This window comes from Tasmannia lanceolata, unplaced genomic scaffold (assembly GCF_043159265.1).
Source record: "Tasmannia lanceolata isolate RefF3 unplaced genomic scaffold, GAP_Taslan_0.1 ptg000003l, whole genome shotgun sequence".
Classification (NCBI taxonomy): Eukaryota; Viridiplantae; Streptophyta; class Magnoliopsida; order Canellales; family Winteraceae; genus Tasmannia; species Tasmannia lanceolata.
This window is the reverse complement of record NW_027518680.1, coordinates 56053644-56075656: the sequence shown is the minus strand read 5'-3', so window position 1 is coordinate 56075656 and position 22013 is coordinate 56053644. Positions and strand designations below refer to the sequence as shown.

Here is a 22013-nt window from a genome sequence, read left to right as displayed (position 1 = left end):
GCTTTGATGAATTGATTTTCTTCCTTCAATTCCTTCACCTGTTGGACGAGCTGGGCCAAGGTTTCTTCGACATGAAAGAGTTGGAAATTTTTCATAGAATCCGCCATAGGTAGGAAAAAGAGGATTGGAGACGCTTCCAAAGAAAATGGGGAATTAGCTTCCTTACTGACCACGAATAGATGCAAACCCAAGAAGCTTTCCTGGATTTTCAGCTGTGAACAGTCCTGACATGGAAACAATAAGAACGGTATATGAGCTTGACATTCAAGGAGTGTTCATTCTCAATGACTGAAACAAAGATTACACATTTAAGCAAGTAGTTGGGACAATAGAATGAATCCTAGAGGACCAAGACATGACAATGATGACTGATTCGCATAGGGGAATGCCCCTAGTTCAAGGATTATGAGAGTAAACTCCGAAGGACTTAGCAAAATATTCTTGAACTAGGGCACCCTTAGAGTAAGAAAAGACTAAGGGTACAAGTACGATCAGATCATCAAGATCGCACAATCAAATGATCGAGACACAATTCTTGCCAATTGTGAAAGGGGATGAAGATATAATCGAATCACACAAGAGGCGAATGATAGACACATAATCAAAAGATTAGATTGCATAAGATTACTTTCAACGGGTAGATCAAGAATAACTAATCCTATGAGATCTTTGGAAATGATGGGATTTATATCCTAACCCCAAAGGAAAATTTTTTAATCTCACAAATTTTAACAGTGTTAGCTGAAGGCATCAACCCTAATCCTAATCTAGCGGAGTGGAGAGAGGATCTCGACTCATGACTTTGTTCGTGTATCTAAGAACCGATCGTAGCCATTGGAACATGGACTACGGCCTAATCTAGACACAAATGGGTAGGATATCCTAAACTAGGCTCACACACGTGATGCACATGTGTTCGTATACTACATGCATGTGTGGGTTAATCTAGGGGTAGGCTAAGAGTTCCCTTAGCACGAATCCATGTTTGATATACTGTATCAGTGTCCAGCGTATCAGTACGTGAACAAGAGATCTGTTTATGTACCATAAAGGTACTAGGCTAAGGATGTAATGCTTCTCTAGCACAGAGGCACCAGGTGATGAAATCCCAGTCAACCATGCTAGATAACACTCCGGGTTCCTAAAATAGGACGTGTGTGCACGTGAGATGCAAGGGTTTAAATGCAAGTGATGTAAGTGTGTGCAATATGTTTGCACAATCTATGATGCCTTCAGGTTTTGTTAGATTAAGTTTGAGTAAAATGTGATGAGAAAATATAGCATACAAACTAATCTAATAAGCATAGAAAGGATAGAGTTTTTATGAGCCAGTTAAATTAAATTCAAATGAGTTATCTTTTGAAATTTTAATGAAGTTAGGTGGTCCCCAGCAGAATCTCCAAACTGTGGGACCCGATCCCGCGAGAGGGGTGGTGGGTGGCGAGCCGCCACGATCTCTCTTAGTCTCTCGTACCTACGCGATTGGCGTGTGCCTTTTTAGTATTGATTTTAATTCATCTTTTATATGAACTTGGGATCACTTAGGCAATCCGAATTCCACACAAAAGAGACTGACAGAGTCGCCACCTAGATGTGGGATCTAGGACACATAATTAACCAGAAATCTAGACTCGCTACCTGGTTACGAGAATGGAAGGTATGGGGAGTTGTCCACCACATGCACCATTCCTGCCTGATAATCGGTCTTCGATTCCAAAAGCTAACTCTTTTAATTTATTTTAAATGGCTCATTCAACTCTCTGTTAATGTGCGAACTATATGACATGCATCCTATGATCTAATTTCAGTGTGAATCCTAAATGCGTATCTTGATTTCTTAATTTGTCTGGATTCAATCTAGGTGAAAGTTCTCCTAAAATTCTAATTTCATGGAAAATCCTAAGTGATTTAATTAAGAATTTACAATAAAATTAATATACAAAACCCCACAATTTGTTGTAGAGCCGACTCACGGTTAGTATGTCATCAGACATCCAAGCTGCCTACGTACCCAAGCCTCACTGGGATCAGAGTTGACGTAGTTCGGTGCACCTAAGCTAAGCTACTTATGCCTAACTCAACTAAGACACCGATCTAGACTGGATTTGACTATTTCAACAGTTTTAAGAGGAGTTATTTAATTCAAGTTGAGAATTTTATTATCCTAGGATTTCATCTAAGATGCTATATGATTCTTAACTTAATGCAAGTTGTTCCTTAGACTAATGCAGGTTAACCTACATCCTAGGTTACTAGGCTTGTCTAAGGAAAAGTGAGGTGACTAGTGTAGGGAGACCTATGGCACGGTTGCTATACATAGCAAACGTCCGTGATGAGGCTGGACTCCTAACTCTACGACTCCCTAAAACCTAAGACTCCCTAAAACCTAGGACACGACCTGACACCAGTGTTCCTAAATTGGGCTCTAATGGTTCTTACAACGGAAACCGTGATCCAACGGTTCCGAAAGACACGAGATGAATCAATTTCAGTTCTTGAAGTTAATGAATTTCAGATTTTAAGGATTTTCAGTTTCAGGACATTTAAGGAATACCAAAGGCTCTAAGGTTCACCAATTTCGGCCCAGAATAGCATCCAAGGGAGGGAATCGTGCGCTCTTTCCTTGTGCAATTTAATACTTAGGTTATAGCACCTTATTGCCTGGCATATCTCAGGATTTCAGTGGACAGTAACCTCGGAGCCAACAACGAGCTATAGCTTAAATATTCAAATTGTCAAAGATCGAGTGCAATTGGGATACGATTATGGATGCACTGGCCATTTTTCTAGGGAAATCTAAAAATCCTAAAATTTCTGTTTCGATGGATTGAGGAATTGATATGTGACAGAGATTTAAGGTTCTTTAGAGATTAAAGATGATTTTCGATTGATTTCGAATTTTCAATGAATTTTATCAATTTTAAACATATGAGTGATTTTACAAGTGAAACTGTTGCAAACGAATTCAAAATGAGTTGAAACTTCTACAGCAGTAAGATATGATGAAATGTAGCTTGCTGAAAGACTTTTACAGATTTTTACATTAAGCTCATATTTAATTTTGATTTAACAATTAATTGATCAGATTGCCAAAATAACACAGAAACCACTAGAAATAGAATTCTAAATTGAATGAAATTTCTACAGAAATAATATATGAGTAAATATAACATACTGTAAGATTTTCATGAATTTTAGAAACTATTTACTATCAATTCCGGATTTTTCAATTTTCAGCCTAGATTATGAATTAACACTACATCTCATATGAAACAAGAACCAAAGGACTTAAAACTTTTACAGAAACTAGAAGTATTGAATATAAGACTACTGTAAAAATTTTGGAAATTTAATCTGTGATCTGATATCAGTAAAAAGTCTCCCAAAATCTGATAATTTTCAAAGAAAGCATAAAATAATATAACAAAAAGATTCAATAAATTCTCAAAAATTCATGGTAGAATTTCTCAGTATCATATTATATTTCCACGAAATTTCATTAATTTTGGAATTTGTTTAGTATATATTTTATTTTTCTTCATCGATAAGATATTTTTGAAGAGTTTTCTATTTTTAAAACACAATTTTCGAGAAAATTACGACTCTGGAAAACATCCTTTAAGATTGTTCTGATATGATGAACATAAGAAAATTTTAAAATTCCAAAAAATAGATCATCCTGAGATGGCTATTTTTTCGAATTTCGTAATTACTCAGCCATTATTTTAAATAAAATACCACTCTTCACTCAAATTTTTGAAAACCTTTGACCTAATGTCCGATCCGATCCGATAGTTATTTTACTCTATTTAAGTAGAACATCGTATTAAATTTCGGGACGAAACGGATTTGAAAAACTCATGCAGATTATGATTTTTAGCGCACACATATAATATTGAATTAAATTCAATTAAATACTTAAAAATCATGCAAAATTCATAAAAAATACCAGATGATTCGGGAAAAATCCGAGAATAGGGTACTGACCTGTGATAGAGTTCCTCGCCGCATCCAAATGCCGAAAACTCTGAAAAATCCGCCGACACTCGATCCGCTCCGCTTTCTTTCTTCTTCTTTTTTGGGTTTTCTTTGCTACCGTTCCTCTGTTGAATGTGAGAGCGAGAGTGATTGAGAGAGAGAGAGAGAGAGAGAGATTGAGGGAGATATAGAGGGAACGAGAGAGATAGAATGAGAAAATAGAGAGGTTTGAGAGAGATAGAGAAAAGATAGATAAAAGATAGAAAAAGATACAAACAGATAGATAAAAAATAGAGAGAATGTAGGAATAATAGAGAGACAAAGATTGAGAGGTTGAGAGTAACAGAGGGAGAGCAGAGGGGTTAATGGGGGTAACAAAGGGAGAGTGGGAATGACCAACAAAAGCAGAGGGAGAGAAAAGCTGAGGGAGAGAAACCAAGAGAGAGTGAGAGAGATCTCGAGAAAGATGCAGTGAGATAGAGAGAGTTGCAGATAGAGTGAGAGACGACCGAGAGAGAGTTGAGAGAGTTAGATGAAGAGAGAGAGAGATGGAGGGAAAGAGAGGAAGAGAGAGAGAGAGAGAGAGAGAGAGAGAGAGAAACGTGAAAAACAGAGTATACCACACTCTGTTTTTCCACGTTTTTTTCTTTTTTTTTTTTAGATGGTGAGTGGGAGAGGCAGAGAGATGGAGTGATGAGAGGGGAACACAGAGGGAGAGAGGGATATGGATGCACCAAGGGAGATAGGGGGATAGTGAAAACTTAAAAAAGCAGAGGATGGGAGGAGGAGGAATGAGAAATGCTGAGTGAGGAACCAAAGGTTTGAAGGATCGAGAGGTGAGAGATACAGATACCCGGCACTCTGTTTTCTTGGTTTTATATTTTCTTTCGAAACAAAACAACAGAAACCGATGCTCTGTTTTTCGTTTGAAATGGAGAAGGAAAGACAGAGATAACTGTTGAGAGTGTGAGAGAGTGAGACAGATAGGGAGAGGGTAAGGGAGAGCTGCTGTTGGGAATAAAAAACCAGAGGGTGATAAGTGAGGTTGCCAGAAAAAAAAACCAGTGAGAAAGGGAGAGCTGTGGGCATCGTTTTTCTCGTGGGCTCCACATTCCGGCACGCGGTCGTTTGTTTCGCTTGAGTGTTTTGTCTGGTCTGTGTTTTTCTTGAACTTCGGACCAGGATCCGAATTCCACGCAAAAGAGGGTCTCTCAGAGTCACCACCTAGGTTAGGGCCTAGAACTTGTGTCTACTTTTCTGATGAAGTAGGGATAAAGATCTGAATTTCATTGGAAGAGCAGTAACAAAAGTTGTTCTCTAGGTGTAGGCCTAGAACCCATGATTTTACTTTGTTTTTAAGGTATGGTCTATACAGAAATCTGAGTAAGGGATATGGTTACATTCGGGGTAGGTGTTAGGCACCCCTCATGCCCGGGTAAACCCAGTAACTTGACTTTATTTGGCATCTTTAAAGAACTTTATCAGAAAAACATTAATGTTTTGTCCTTTATCGCATTTAAGCTTAGCGCCTAATCGGAAAAATACGTGGATTTACAAGAAAAATTGATTTAATACTATCCCACGTAGGGGTATTTACTTCGTGATCTGGGTCCTGAGGGATTACTCCCTAATCATGTAGCCTATGTACTAATTGAGATAATAAAGGAAATGAGGGAAGAAAAGACAAAAAGGAAAGAAAGGTCGCTTTCGGTTCCCTTTGTTTGTCCAACACCGTCGGAGCGTGAGGACTCTCTTCTCTATCTCTTTTGTCTATGGTAGGACCAGAGTCAGAGTGGCGAGATAAGGAAAGGGAATGTAGCCCTATTTACAAAGAGAAGTACGGGATTTACGTTATAGGATCCGGGGCAAGAGCAACTCTAGACCTTATAACTACCCTATACCAGGTTTAATAATGCAAGTACGAAAATCTAGGAAATAAATGTAATTTTACCAATGGAGCGAGGACGTCTTTCGGAAAGTCGGTGGCGTAACGACACTGATTGATGGTGTAGCCTCGAGTTCTCCATAAATTCGGCAGAACAACGGTGCTAATCTGATGATGGAGCTTCAGGTTCTCTGAAAGATTAGGTAGAACAAAGGTGTTAATCGGACGATGGAGCTTCGGGTTCTCCGAAAATTCGGTAGAACAACGACGGTAATCGGATGATGGAGCTTCAACAACGGCACTAATCGGGCGATGAAGCTTCAGGTTCTCTGAAAATTCCGCAGAACAACGGTGCTAATCAGACGATGGAGCTTCGGGTCCTCCGAAAAATTTGGCAGAACAAAGGCACTAATCGAGTGGTGTTACTCCAAGTCCTCGGAAAATTCAGTAAAATGCGAACGCCCAGTATGAGCTCCCTAGGTATTTCTCTACTCTCTCTCTCTCTCTCTCTCTCTCTCTCGGATAAAGAAACTAGGGTTTTCGGACGGTATTTTCTCAAAAAATAACGGAAAAACAGAGAAACAGAGGTTTTCTACTGAAAATCTATTTCTGATCTAGTTAAAATTTGATCTAAGTTGATTAAAATCTGATTTTTACACTTACTTGGATCCCAAATCGTAAGGTGCGATTTTCAAATCGCAAATTGCGATTTTGAATAGCAACTTCGATTCGGTAATCGCAACCCTCGATTTGGGGGCCACCTGTAGGCCAGCTGGGGTATTTTGGGTATTTTCGAGAGTTTCGGCAAGCTATAACTCCTTCGTTTGGACTCCGAATTGCGTATGGTCAGATCCGTTGGACTCCTTGAGGCAAGGAGAATCCTTTGAACCTTCATGTTTTGGAGTGGTGTGGGTAATTTCGGTGAGCCCAAAATCAGGTTTCTAGGGTTTTCGGGAGTTTTTGGGAACTTTGAAAGATGATAACTTCTTTGTTTGGACCCCAAATCGCGCGTGGTCAGATCTGTTGGACTCCTCACGACGAGGAGAATTCAATAAACCTAGTTACACCTTTTGAAATGGTGTACGTAATTTTGCACATGTTTGACTCAAATTTAAATTTAGGTGAGTGCCGTGTGCAAACAAGCTTTTTGGTTGTTGTAAAAGGCAGGTGCCGTGTGGAAACGGTCGTTTGGGGTTTAAATTTGAGTTAAATTCATTTTTGAGAAGTGTTTTAAATAGGGTTCCTAGTAAGGCAGTTCCTAAAACTCCATTCAAGTTGTGGACTGGTTGGAAACCCAGTTTAAAACACTTAAGAATATGGGGTTGTCCAGCGGAGGTTAAAGTATTTAATCCACATGAGAGGAAATTGGACCTAAAGACCGTTAGTGACTATTTTATTGGCTACACTGAAGGGTATAAAGGTTATACGTTTTACTTTCCTAATCATACAACTAAATTCGTTGAAGGGAGGAATGCTGTCTTTCTTGAGGACGGTGACAACAGTGGGAGCGAAGCACCTCGAGACTTAGTTTTCGAGGAAGTACGAATTCCAGTTTCTATTTTTGCACCTCAAGATCAATTGATCAAAATTCATGATCCTCCACATGATGTGGTTATGGAAGATGGACCAATAGATAGTTTGCCATCCCAAGAGGATGTTGTCATTAAAAATTCCAACCAGAAGTCACAAATAATGGAGGATGTATTGGCACCAAGAAGATCTTCAAGAATGAGGAGACCGGCTATATCTTCATATTATATTGTGTATCTTCAGGAAGTTGACCAAGAGTGTGCGAATGATGGAGACCCTTTGACGTTTTCACAAGCTATGAGTGGTAGGGATTCTAATTTATGGCATGAAGGTATGAAGGATGAATTAGAGTCTATGGCTAAGAACCAAGTATGGGATCTTGTCGAATTGCCTAAAGGGGCTAAAACCATTGGTTGTAAGTGGGTCTATAAGATTAAAAGAGACTCTGCCGGCAATATCGAAAGATATAAAGCGAGACTTGTAGCTAAAGGATTCACTCAAAAAGAGGGCATAGATTATCATGAGACTTTTTCGCCAGTTTCTAAAAATGACTCATTAAGGATTATAATGGCCCTTGTAGCTCATTTTGATTTAGAGTTACATCAAATGGATCTGTAAATAGCTTTCCTCAATGGTAGTTTGGAGGAAGAGGTATATATGAATCAACCTGAAGGCTTTTCGTTGGAAAGTAGTAGTCATGAAGTTTGCAAACTAAAGAGATCTATATATGGACTAAAGCAGGCCTCCAGTCAGTGGTACCTTAAGTTTCATGACGTGATATCTTCTTTTAGATTCACTGAGAACATTGGGGACCAATGCATATATCTTAAAGTCAGTGGGAGTAAGTTTATATTTCTAGTCCTATATGTAGATGATATTTTGTTGGTTACTAATAATTTGGGAATGCTAAATGAGGTGAAACAGTTCCTAACTCAAAAATTTGATATGAAGGATATGGGTGAAGCCTCATATGTCATTGGCATTGAGATTCAAAGAAATAGATCTCAAGGTATCTTGGGACTATCTCAAAAGGCCTACATTAACAAAGTTTTGGAAAGGTTTAGGATGCATAACGTTTCACCAAGTATAGCACCTATCCTTAAAGGTGATAAACTCAGTGAGGCTCAATCCCCTAATAATGATTTGGAAAGAGAATAGATGAAGAATATTCCCTATGCTTCTGCGGTTGGCAGTTTAATGTATGCACAGGTCTGTACTAGACCAGACATTGCATATGTTGTTGGGATGTTAGGGAGATACCAAAGTAATCCAGGAATGGGTCATTGGACAGCTGCAAAGAAGGTTCTACGGTACCTTCAAGGTACGAAGGATTACATGCTTACATACAGACGATCAGATCGCTTGGAAGTGATCGAAAATTCGAATTTGGATTTTGCCGGGTGCCTTGATACTAGGAAGTCGACATCAGGGTATGTCTTCCTACTTCCTGGAGGTGCCATTTCGTGGAAAAATGTAAAGCAAAGGTTAATAGCTTCTTCAACTATGGAGGCGGAGTTCATTGCGTGCTATGAGGCGACAATGCAGGCGTTATGGTTGCAGAATTTTGTCACAGGGCTTAGGATTGTGGATTCCATTTCCAAGCCATTAGTTATTTACTGTGATAATTCTGCTGCGGTGTTTTTCTCTAACAACAACAAGAGTGGTAGTCGAACAAGCACATTGACATAGAGTACGTCAAGGTTAGAGAAAATTTCGTAAATCATCGAGTGGCTATTAAGCACATTTCTACCATGCAGATGTTAGCAGATCCCATAACTAAGGGGCTTCCACCCAAATTGTATAAAGAACATGTGGATCGTATGGGTCTTATTGTATTTGGTTCTTAGTTACATTTGTCACTTTTAGTTGCAACATAAAGATGATGATTCTATTTATATGTTTTTACATATATTCTGTCTTATATAAAGTGTATACACATTGAAGTTTGATAAGACGGACTGTCTATGAAGACAGATAAAGTTGACCCGAATGGGCATTTGCGGGCCTATTCAATAAAGTTTTAAACCACACATAAAATGTACATTAGTGTGAATCAGAGTATGTTATACATAGAAGGTAATATTTTCGGTTGGAGGTGTATGCAGCTATGATTTGTACATTTGAGACATACTATAAGGATGTACAATAAAGATAAAGTTAAAGATACTTGGGATTGATATTTTTCCAACTATGGCCATAAAGTTTTCAAAAATTTTAATTTTCTCAAGATGCTAAATTACTTTTTGGATATAGCAATGTGGACCTAGTGGGAGAATGTTGGCATTTGATTGGTGTGGCCCACATTGGGACCCACACAAAGGGAAAAACGTTTGGATTCTTCTAGAGGACTTATCCACTAGAGTTGTGTTTACAATAGAGTCTTTAAGATAAATCCCAAGTCTTTTGAAACTTTGAAAAACCAAAGAGTTAGTCATGTGGTAGGATACAGAAAAATGTGTATCCAATATCTATGAATATGGGTTTTGCTTGATGGTAGCACACTCATACGTTTATAGCTAAAGTTCCATCTAAAGAGAGGGTCTCTAATCTGAGAGAAGAAGTGTACTTGCGATTCCATCGATCAAGCCTTAAGGTCTTCTTAAGATTAGAAGATCTCTCTTCTCTTGTTTGTGTGCTCAGCAGAGATCGTGTTCGTGGTTCGAAGAGGTTCGAGGGAGTTATGATCTTCGATCCTAATCGCCAGGGCCGGAGGTAAGTTCCGCTTTAATTTGGTTCAATAAAGTCTAACACAAGTACCACGTTTCCCTCCATAAACCAACTTCCTCAATGGAGTTTCAATTAAGAAGAAACTTTTCGCCTCCCTCAAGGATCCCTCCTTGGGGGCAGTTTCCTTTCTGGAAACATTGATGTTCCTGGATGTGAAGAAGGATCGTTCAAGATCTTTTCTCATATGATCGTTTACTCGGTTTCTAATCATATAAAGTGCCATGTGTCATTCATCAATGGGAGGTGCTGATTTCCCCCCGATCATTTTGGTAGATATTAAACACCCAAAAATACCCCCACTTAAATTTTTGTCCCCCTTGAATAAAAGGGCCGTTTTTGTCCGTTTGTATTTGATTAAGATTAGGGCTTCTTAAGAAAGCCTATAAATATATCGTTGCACGGCTAAACAAACCCTAAACGTTTTTTTCAGCCTTAGAGACAGAAATCAGAGAAAGAGAAGAAGAAGACCGAGGAGATCGTGATTTTGAAGTCGAAGCTGCGAACCAAGGTAAGATTTATGAACTATGAACGATTTGGAATATTAGAAACCCTAAAACAAGGGTTTGATAAGTAAAAAGAAAGAAGAATTGTGATTAATATGGATTAGAAATAAGAAATCTTTGGATTGATCTTGAGTTCTTAAACCTAATATTATTTTACGGCTCCAACGAACTCAAAATCGATTGATAAGAATCCGAAGTAAAAAATTAGAGTTTTGGAGATTCGACGTATAATCTTTAGTGATTTTTCTCAAATCGTATGTTCAAATTCGGAACGTGAAATCGGATTTAATGGATTCCTCTCATCGATACGAGTCCATCGGATCCGACCTTGAGCAATTTGGAGTCCGAACGAAAAAGATACGATGAGTCAAAGTTTGTGCGAATCGAGTAAAACCAGTTTTACCCAGGGCAGTCGACTGGTTCGACCAGTCGACTGGCTCGTCCAAAAACTGTGTTTTACACCAAAACAGTAGTTGAGGGGTAGTCGACTGGTACCCCAGAACTGTGTTTTAAAATTTGAAACAGTAGTGGACGGGCAATCGACTGGTCGGACTAGTCGACCGGCGCGCCAAAACTGTGTTTTGAGATCAAAACAGTAGTGAAGGACCAGTCGACTGGAGCGCCTTTGATGTTTGAAATCAATCTGAAGTTGGGAATATGTTTTGAGTTCTGGATTTCGATCCTTTGGCTTCTGGGTTACCTTTTTGGGCCCTTATTTGTTACCTATGTTCTGTTCAGATCAGGATATTGAATCATAATCAGAATTAAGAAAGGAATCGGACATCTTTGAGGTACATAATAACGTACTACTTTGGGTATTTGTAAACTCTTCATTTGGTTTCATTACGGACTTTGGAAATCAGAACCTCTGAATTAACTTTGAGTTTAGCATACTATTTTGTTTCACCTAACGTTACTTTTGAACCTTTGAAATAACTGTCCTACGCCCAGAGTGGGGTTTGGGGCGTGACACAGATGATACTTATCCTAGCGCCGTTGGCCTTTATACTTATCCATGCCCTCTAGAGGAACGTTTCATTATAATATATGAATACGGAGGATCAGCTTGCAGATATTTTCACAAAACCCTTGAGTGCGGATAGAGTATGTGATATAAAATTTTCCCTAAACATTTAGAGTGCAGAACAAGCGGAGGTAACTCATTGGGAGCCATATGGCAGCACGTGGGTTTTAGTGTGTCATGCTTGCTGGCATGTTGTGTTGGCTGGGGCATGGAGCAAAGGATTAGTTCTATCACACTGCATGGCAGCATTCGACAAGGGATGCTTGGGGCCCCAAAGCCACATGTTAGTACGTGATAGGGCCAGATTTCACCCCAACAGTAGTGATGGTCCTCAGTGGTGATGGAGATGAAAATTCATGAAAAATTAAAAAAGAAGAAGAGGGAAGATGTCATTTTGTTCCTTTTCAAAAAAAAAGATGTCATTTTGTTCTTTTTAACTAACGACACCATTCACGAGTAATTTCAGAAATATAACACAGTTTCTTAATCAATTATACATAATAGCTCTCTAAGGTGCTGTGTGAAAACCCTTTAGTTTAATCCTAGATATCAGTCGATGTCAGGAATTAAAGAAGTGATGATCTTGTCTGCTCAAATAAAGCAAATCGCATTCCAAGGGCCCAAGCCGGCATAGTCAATAGGAAATTGGATGGGTCACATTACTCCCACCGATGCAAAACGGAGAAGAGACGAACTATCGCGTCAACCGGAGATGATATCACCAAGATATTTATGAGTGAGGTACCCGGACGACAAAGGCCATGTAAGTCTTCTTCTCGGTGTATATATTTCCACAGAAACAAAGCATAAAAACCGACAAAGCCCGTACGTCTTTGAAATTGCTCAAAGGCAGAGACTTAATTTAAAATTGGTGGGTTTAATAGAGGTATAAATTTAACACCCGGATAGGTTCCATCATTGCCTTCTAGCAATGTGAACAAAGAAACAACTTTCAATCAACGTGGGATCCATCAGTCTTCAATCGGGGTCTTTGTAATACGCGATTGCGTCGTTATGCTAATTGTTGACCGGAAGAAAGGCTAAACCATTACGTCCTTGAAATTGTTGATAAGGAGGGAGTTATCTATTAAATTTGTGAGTCCGATATTAAGAAGGTTAGGTAGAAATTAAACTCCCAGCTAGGTTCCATCACCTCTTCTTCTTCCAATGGGAACACGAAACAATTTTCTTCAAGTTGGGATCCTTCATTCTTCATTCAGGGGTCTTTGTAGTGCCTATTAAGGAGATTTTACACCTTGTAACCTCTTATAGTCCTTTATTTTCCAAAAAGTAGTGTACGGAACACATCATAGGATGATCCAAACCGTCCATAAGATGGAACAAAACGTAAATAGGTTGTTCGCCAAAAACCATTCTGATCCTAGACCTCCGATCTGTAGAGGTTTCCATAATATGCAGTTCTTTATAGGTCGGAGGGTTGGGATCATCCTATGGAAATGAGTTTTGGCGAACAACCTATTTACATTGTGTTGGATCTCTTATGATGTGGTCCGTAGACTCCGTACAGAACTTTTCGAAAAATAAGGTACTGTAAGGGCATACACCATATAAAATCTCCCTATTAATAACCTTCATCCTGAACCTTCAAAATACAAACGCGATGCTAAGCAATAGAGCGATGATATTTTCACTCCCCTCATCACGCATGAACGTCGAAAAGCGTTAAAGTTGCCCGCTTGTCAAGTCAAATCACATTGTTAGGGGAGCGCACGTCAAAATGCGTTAAAGTTGCCCACTTTTCAAGTCAAATCACATTATTAGGGTAGCGCTGGCGTAATGTAAAACGTTCATCAATTGAGACCTTGTGCGTCATAATTCATAAACTTATCCAGCGGCTTGACTGGTTGATGGTCTACTATTCTCCGTGTGTCTAGAACTATAAACTATAGCTCTTAGTAATCGGCTTACCAATCACCTGACCTAAGCAATGGATTCCCTGCAGAGCAAGTAATTTAGTACTCTAGCCAAGCACCATCAGTTTCGTCTATTGATTCTATAAAGCAGGTAGTAAATTGCTGTTTCTCAGACTTTCAGACTCCAAACTTCTTTGAATTGGCAAACATGAGAAACCCAACACCTGCCTCTTCAATAGTTCCCTCTCTTATTCTTTCCTTCTTCCTATCCCCTCTCTATTTTGTTCTGTCCTCTTTGAACAGAGGATCTTCCCTCTTAGTTGAAGAGTCACAAGTACTAATCTCTTCAGATAGATCATTCACATGTGGGTTTTACAGTGTAGGCATAAATGCCTACTGTTTCTCAATTTGGTTTACAAACTCATCCAATAGAACTATCATCTGGACGGCAAACAGAGACCGGCCCGTCAACGGGCAAAACTCGAGAATTTCATTGCTCCGAGATGGCAACATGGTGCTAACTGATGTCGATGGCTCGACCATTTGGAACACGAAAACTAGTGGAACCAACGTCGAAAGACTGGAGATTCTGAACAGCGGAAATCTTGTTATAAAAGATCCACAGGAAAACATTCTATGGCAGAGCTTTGATTATCCCACAGACACTTTTCTCCCATCACAACCCATTACCAAAGGTAAATCACTGATCTCTGCAAAAGAGAGAGGAGTTCTTTCTTCAGGATATTATCATTTCAACTTTGATAGTGATAATGTCTTGAAACTAATGTATGATGGGCCTGTAATAAGTAGCCTGTATTGGCCTGATCCTGATAATAATGAATCGGGAAATGGTAGAACAAAGTATAACAGTAGCAGATACGGTGTGCTTGATGAAATGGGTAGGTTTCAGTCTAGTGATAAACTGGAGTTTAACGCTTCTGATATGGGTTTTGGGATAAAAAGGAGATTGACTTTGGATTATGATGGTAATCTTCGACTGTATAGCTTGAACGAGTCGTCTGGATTATGGGGTATTTCATGGGCTGCTCTAGCAGAGCAGTGTAAAGTACATGGGCAGTGTGGAAGAAATGGGATTTGTGTTTATACACCAACACCGAAGTGTTCATGTCCTCCAGGATATGAAAGGAAAGACCCAAGTGATTGGACACAAGGATGCGTACCGAAGTTCAACCAAACCTGCAACACTCAGCTGCTAAATTTCATAAAGCTTCCACAAACAGATTTCTATGGTTTTGATCTCAATTACACTGACCAAATATCATTTGAAACTTGCAGGAAGATATGCTTAGAGGATTGCTCTTGTGAAGCTTTTGGGTATAGATTAACAGGCACAGGTGTCTGTTACCCCAAAACTGCGTTGTTTAATGGTTACAGATCTCCAAACTTCCCCGGCAGCACATATATAAAAATGCCCAAAAATGTAGAAACCTCAGATTACGCCATATTCCAAGTGTCTGGGCTCATCTGCAAATCTAGTCAAGCTGAAGTTATGGTAGACTATTCCAATATGTTTAATAGTCGACCTACTTATGTTCATCTGTATTGGTTTGCTTCTGCGGCCGGGCTAATTGAGATTCTCTTTATTGCGTCTGGTTGGTGGTACCTATTCAGAAAGCATGAGATGCCAATCTTGGTGGAGGAAGGATACAGAGCAATATCCAATCAATTCAGGAGGTTTACATACACAGAGCTGAAAAAAGCAACTAAGAAGTTTAAGGAAGAGCTAGGGAGAGGAGGTTCTGGGGCTGTTTATAAGGGAATTTTGGCTGATAATAGAGTGGTGGCTGTGAAGAAATTGGGTGATGTGATTCAAGGAGAAGAAGAGTTCTGGGCAGAGGTGAGCACGATAGGGAAAATTAACCATATGAATTTAGTGAGAATGTGGGGGTATTGTTCGGAGAGCTTGCACAGGCTCCTGGTCTACGAGTATGTGGAAAACGGGTCGTTGGACAAGTATCTCTTCATTGATGGTAACAGCATAAATGGTCCCGCTAGTTTACTCGGATGGAACCAGAGATTCAAAATTGCGATAGGGGCAGCAAAGGGGTTGGCCTATCTTCACCATGAGTGTCTTGAGTGGGTTATTCACTGTGATGTGAAGCCTGAAAATATACTTCTTGATGGTGATTTTGAGGCAAAGATCGCAGATTTTGGACTGGCAAAATTGTCTCAGAGAGGTGGGTCTGGCGCTAATTTTTCACGCATCCGAGGAACAAAAGGTTATATGGCTCCAGAATGGGCTTTGAATCTTCCTATCAGTGCCATGGTTGATGTTTACAGCTATGGGGTTGTAGTTTTAGAGATTGTGAAGGGGAGTAGGTTTTCGAATTTGTTGGTGGATGGGGACGAGGAGGTGGAGTTGAGAAGATTTGCTAGGATGGCAAAGGAAAAGCTAATGAGTGGAGAAGAGTCATGGCTTGATGGTTTTGTTGACTTCAGATTGAATGGGCAGTTCAACCGGAAGCAGGCACTGAGAATTGTAGAGATAGGCATAGCCTGTGTGGAGGACGAGAGAAACAAAAGACCAAACATGGAAATGATAGTCCAAACTCTCCTAGCTTGTGAAGAGGAAGGACTCCTGTTTGGAGAGATACAAAATACTACAAGTCCATATTCTGATAGTATTGAGCATGAACCAAACCAAGAAACCGCATTCCTGAAGAGCGAATTCCATTCTCCATAAACTGTATTTGACAGGCAATCGCTCCATACACCATATGATTATCATGTAGCAAGCCAGAAGCTCTCTTTTTTTGAAGTCTTGTAGATAATTTTTATTACAAGTAGGTCAGAGTTAAACCACACACATATGCTAGTTGCTTTCCATTCCATACGAATGCATGTTAGAAACATTTCTCCCTACCCAACTAATGATCTACCTTATGTACTCTGTATGTTCTTCCAGTGTATAGCCCATGTAGTTTTTGCAAGCAACTGCTGAGTCACCACTTCCTGGTCTTTGAATTTTAACTGTGAACTTCTATTTGAAGTTGGTATAGAGAATACTATACACCTGCTTAACATCTCAATGTTCTGAAAAGAATTTTCAATCGGAGAAGTTTGTTTAACCAAGTGGTAGTGAATGCTTTCATGACCAAGATGATCAAGTATGATTCTTTTAGGCCATGTTTGGCCGCCATGGAAGTTTTTCTCAATGGAATGTTGGTTTATCAAATGGTGGGAGACGAAGAGAATTGAGAGGGCATGAGACTATGAGAAGTGGCTGAAAAATAGGCAAAAAGATTAGCTCTACTGAAAATAGAGTTTTACATTCCTTTACACTCTTCACTCATGCCCTCTCAATTCTCTCCCTCTCCCACTCTCCGTATCCTTCTCTTAACGCTTGGTAAGCTAATATTCTATGAAAAAAAATCATGGTTTTCAAACATGGCCTTACAGACAATTAGTGATGTCACCACCAATCAACATGTGAACCCACACCCCATCCCTGAAGTGATGGCAATTGCCATTATCTCAAACATGGCCACACAGACAATTAGTGATGTCACCCCTAATCAACACGTTAACCCACCCTCCATCCCTGAAGTGGTGGAGGCAATTCCCATTATCTCTATGTTCTTAGTCAGTTCATCTAATTGCCTAGCACAGCCTAAAAGATCAACTATACAAGCATAGTGTTCAGCATGACAAATAATGCCGTATTTGCTAACCATAGGTTCAAAAAGTCTCTTCCGCATCCGATTTGGTGAAATCACAGCGTCAATCATCACTTCAAATTCCCAAATTTTGTCAGCACCAAAGCCATGATTCCCATATCCTGCAATCATGAAATTCAACTAAACAACATCCCTTTTACACATCTGTCTAAAGATCCGAAGCCCAGCCTCTAAACTACCGTATTTCACATGGGAGTTCTCTGTGTCTCCTGAGTTATCATTGTTCTTTCTTTTTTTTGAAAATTAACGGTATTTTATTAAATCAAAAGAGAGTGACCGCCGTGGAATCTTCAGACAACTTTGAGCCCCTCGATGTATCCCAATTCCTCTGCCTTGCTAAACAAACTGCTTAAGGCTTCCGCAACCATGACGAATAAGTACGGAGATAGGGGATCAAGTACGGAGATAGGGGATCACCTTGACGAATTCCGCGAGTGGATAAAAAAAAAAACTTCAGGAGTCCTGTTGGTGAGGATGGACAAAGAAGCCGAGGAGACGCAAGCCATCATCCACCCTCTCCATTTAATTCCAGAACCCATGCAATCCATTATGTAATCAAGGACATGCCAATCAGAGTGGTCATATGCCTTTTCGATATCCACCTTTATAATGATACCACTGCCCCCATCACACTTGACCGAATCAAGGAATTCATTAGCTATCAGAACCCCATCAAGGATTTGTCTATTATTGACGAAGGCCTCCTGAAATTTGGATATTATCTTGCGCATCACCGCTTTGAGTCTACCGGCCAGAACTTTTGATAATAATTTGTAAACACCATGGACGAGGCTAATCGGCCTGAAATCTTTAATATCAACCACACCACTAACTTTGGGGATCAAAGTGATGAAGGTTGTGTTAGTGGCTTTACTAAGGATGCCCTTGTCATGGAACTCGAGAAAGAACGCGAAAATATCAGCTCTGAGAATCTCCCAGTGTTGTTCGTAAAATGCCATTGGAAAGCCGTCTGGTCCCGGAGCCTTATCTTTCGGTAGGGATTTGAGAGCTACTTCAATCTCCTCCAAGGTAAACGATCTCTCAAGCCATTTTGTCTGATTCTCAGGTATGCTTTTAAAGTTCAGACCATGAAGTTTTGGGCGCCAATTGTATTGTGAGGAATATAGATTCTGATAGTAACTGACAATGTGATTGCGGATCTCTTCCCTTTCTTCCATTAGCCTCCAGTCCACCAGAAGACTATTAATCACATTGACACACCTTCGAGAAGATGCCATTCGATGGAAAAACCTGGTATTCATGTCCCCCTCCTTTAGCCATGTAATACGGGATTTTTGTCGCCAACTAATCTCCTCTTTCCGTATAATGTCCTCATACTCCACGAGCAGCTCATCCCTTAGTTGCAGATCCGCCTCCCCCAAATTGTTTTCGGACTCAGATTCTCTATTTTCCAGCCGGCCCAAACTCGACAACACCTCCTCCTTTCTGAATTCGTTCGCCAGTTTTGCTTGTCTCGCCCAGTCTTTAATCTTGAGTTTTAGAGCTTTCCTCAACCGACTCTGCATTCCACCATCCTTGAATATTTGAGTTGAGTTCCTCCACATTTCACAATCCCATGTCAAACCTAAATGGTCTTGGGCCCCCACTAAAGTTAGACATTAATATCATCACAGGGTTATGATCCGAGATTGGTCGAGGTAGTGCACTGAAATCCCAATAGGGCAACCCAAGAGGGGGGGTGATGAACACATTTATGTGTGAATGGCAGTGATAGAAAACATGCATATTTTGTCATTTAAAGTAGTGCTACTAAGGTATTTTCTCATTTTTTTGGTGTTTCAGGGTTATTTTTGGATTTTCATAGAAAATGGAGCTAAAAAGATGACATTTCAAAGGAAAATTGAAGTGAGAACAACTATGAGTCAAATACAACTGTGGATCATCATTTGTACGGCTCGGATCAATTTATGGGGAATAGATTAGAGGGACAATCCAATTTAGATTGCAGCCTACCATCTGAATGGTTCAGATCACCACATAGAAATAATTTGGGGTGGCTCATTTATATTGTGGCCCAATCTAACGGATGGTTAAGATCAGCCCATGAAAATGATTTAGGGACTATGACCAATCCACAATTTTGCCCATCAATTGGTTGGTTCAAATCAGCCAATGGAAATGATCGGGGCCTCGACTAAGTCATCTCAAGATCCACAATTTGGATGGACCAGATTATATTATTGGAATGGGTTATGGGTGCACTAAATTTACATAGTGAGTTAACAAATGGATGGTCTGGATTGTTCCAAGGAGGTGATTTTCAGATGGAGCTTATTCCTGTGCTGATCAACATATGTTCAACAAGTGGGACCCATTTGAGGGTTCTCTATAGAGAAGGGTGGAAAATCCATCGGTCATCATTGAGGGGACCCACCCATAATAATTTGTTTGGGGCTCTCTATTTTAAATCTTAAAGCCATGAGGTCATGAGGACACATGTAACCCATCCTCTCTCTCACCTTTCTCCACCTCATTTATTACAGTGAGTTTAGGCATGGCCCTGCAAATGAGTGGTTTAGATCATTCTACTTTGACTTTAGTAGAGGAATTGCATAACTTGGAGACGTGGCAAACAAAAGTGGGCCCGCCAATGTGCATAAGTAGATGGTGTCGGTCAAAACAAGGGAGCTCATGTAAGGTTAATTTAAAATTAGTAGTTGCCTTCTCAAATACAATACAATGTAGTGAACCTTTCCATTCCCAATTCCCATTACTATTCCTATCAAGAAGTGTCCTTACCAAAGGTAGAAACAACTACTTCTTAAATTCCCCAACATGGCAGCAGCTACCGTATGAATATATTTTTGAGCAATTGTAATTGTTGCCATCCAACGATTAAAAAGAAAGCAAGACTACTGTTTTTACAATCTTCCTAAAACCGTCCATGATGCATATACATGCAATTATGTGAGACCGACAAGGGGTTTTGGAAAGTTTTGCACCGACTATGAGAAGTGGTATCTTGCCAACATTTTGCACCCACTTACTGATTTTAGAAAGAGTTGATATATAGAAACAATACGTGTGGGACCCACTTGCTATTCTCTCATTTATTTTTTTGTCATTATATGCATACTTGTTTTATAAACATGTGGTTACTAATTTACTTGATTCCATTATAATATAGGTGGGACCCACAAAGGAAGAAAGAAAGTTGCCAAAACTCATTCTTACGTAAGAGGAGGAAGAAAAGTCAACAAAAGTTGCTCAAAATTACCAAAAGGGAGTACCAAGTTGCTGAAATTGTGAAGAAAGAAAAGAGGAAGTTTTCTGTTATCAACAAATACTCAGAGTTACAAAATTGCCAACTACAGGTGGTGCTTTCCAAAAATACAAAAAGATGCCAAGATTGGAGTTACGTTTTTTTTTTTTTTTTTTGTTTGGCCCTAGGCTAACTTGATCCCAACCCGACTCGATTTGGAAAAAGAAAGTTAGACGGGTTATATTAGGTTTGAAAGATTTAGAGGCAGGTTGAGTTAAGGGTGACCATCCTTGACCCTGGTTGAGGCTTGGGTTGCGTGGGGTTAGGCTTGAGGGAATGCTATCCTCGGATTGATTATAAATGCGCACCCCCTGTAGGATAATTCGCTCCCCTTCACAGGAGGTGTGTGGAGATAAAATCCTCCGGTTAACACTATTCGTTAAGTTTTAAAGGCAAAGAAAAACATTAAAGGGGGTGAATTTATCCTCAAGCAGTGAACCATTCTCACAGAAACAGTAAAGGGGAAGGATATCATATCCCTTTTTTTCCCTACGGTTCACGATTACAAGGGTGCGAATTATCCTACTGGGGTGCGACAATTTAGATTTTCTGGGCGGAATCCTCAACGAGGCCAAGAATCATCAAGGTGTTCACGACAGTATTTTGGGCGGATGACATGTGGTTGTGGTTGGGAACAATGGATCCATCACGTACAAGTGGCATGGGTGGGCCCAAAATAGTGAGATTACGAGCGGTGGACACGTTACAAGGGTATTTTCGTACTTTGAAGCGATTTAGTCATATCTCGTATCTCGTACAACAGTCCCGTCGAGGTGACGAAGCTGAAAAAGCTTCATAATTCTCATGTCCTCATACCGACACGTGTCCAGTCGACCCTCAGTCGTGCAAATGGCGCCGTTTTGAGCGCCTACGGAAAGGCTCGCCGGTAATCTAGCTGTAAAGTGTCATATTCTCTCCAATAAGAAATCGACACGTCACTGATACTCCCTCTGTAGGATAATTCGCACCCCTATAAGTGTTAAAAAAGACATTAACATCTACGGGTGCAACTCGGGTGGGTTGGGTCGGGTTGAGGCCAACCCTAACCCAATCCAAGATAGCATTCACTCAACCCTAACCCGACCCAACTCGAGCCTCGGGTTGAGGATGGTCAACCCTAATCCAACTCGCCTCCAAATCGGGACGGTTGGGTTCAGGTTGAGTCGGGTGGGGTTTGGGTTCATCTAGGGCCAAATAGAAAAATACAAGAATAAAGAGTATAATTCTAGAAAATAATGAGAAAAATTAGTGGTAGGTCCGGGTCGGTCGGGTTGCCAAGGCCTCAACCCTAACCCAACCTAGAATTAAATCGGGTTGGCTTTGTCCAACCTTAACCTAATCCAACCCAAGCCAAAATTGGATTCAATCCGTCCGGTTCAGGTTGAGCCCGACCCAAGTTTCACCCCTATTAATGTCGCTCACATAATTCACATCAAAGGGGTGCGAATTAGATGCGAATTTATCATTGCCCATAATTTATTACCTTCTCATGAAGCCTTTGTGTAGTTGTT

The 22013-nt window shown here is 40.1% G+C and overlaps 2 protein-coding genes across 2 annotated transcripts; both read left to right on the top strand.

Moving 5' to 3' along the window:
* The first annotated feature begins 8551 nt into the window (after positions 1-8551).
* On the top strand, positions 8552-9082 carry LOC143869955 (secreted RxLR effector protein 161-like). The gene has a single exon (XM_077376495.1). It carries the CDS (start codon positions 8552-8554, stop codon positions 9080-9082), a length of 531 nt encoding a protein of 176 aa, XP_077232610.1.
* Positions 9083-13566: 4484 nt separating this feature from the next.
* On the top strand, positions 13567-16527 carry LOC143856217 (putative receptor protein kinase ZmPK1). The gene has a single exon (XM_077366366.1). The coding sequence runs from the start codon at positions 13730-13732 to the stop codon at positions 16223-16225; it is 2496 nt and encodes an 831-aa protein (XP_077222481.1). The 5' UTR covers positions 13567-13729; the 3' UTR covers positions 16226-16527.
* The last annotated feature ends 5486 nt before the right edge of the window (positions 16528-22013 follow it).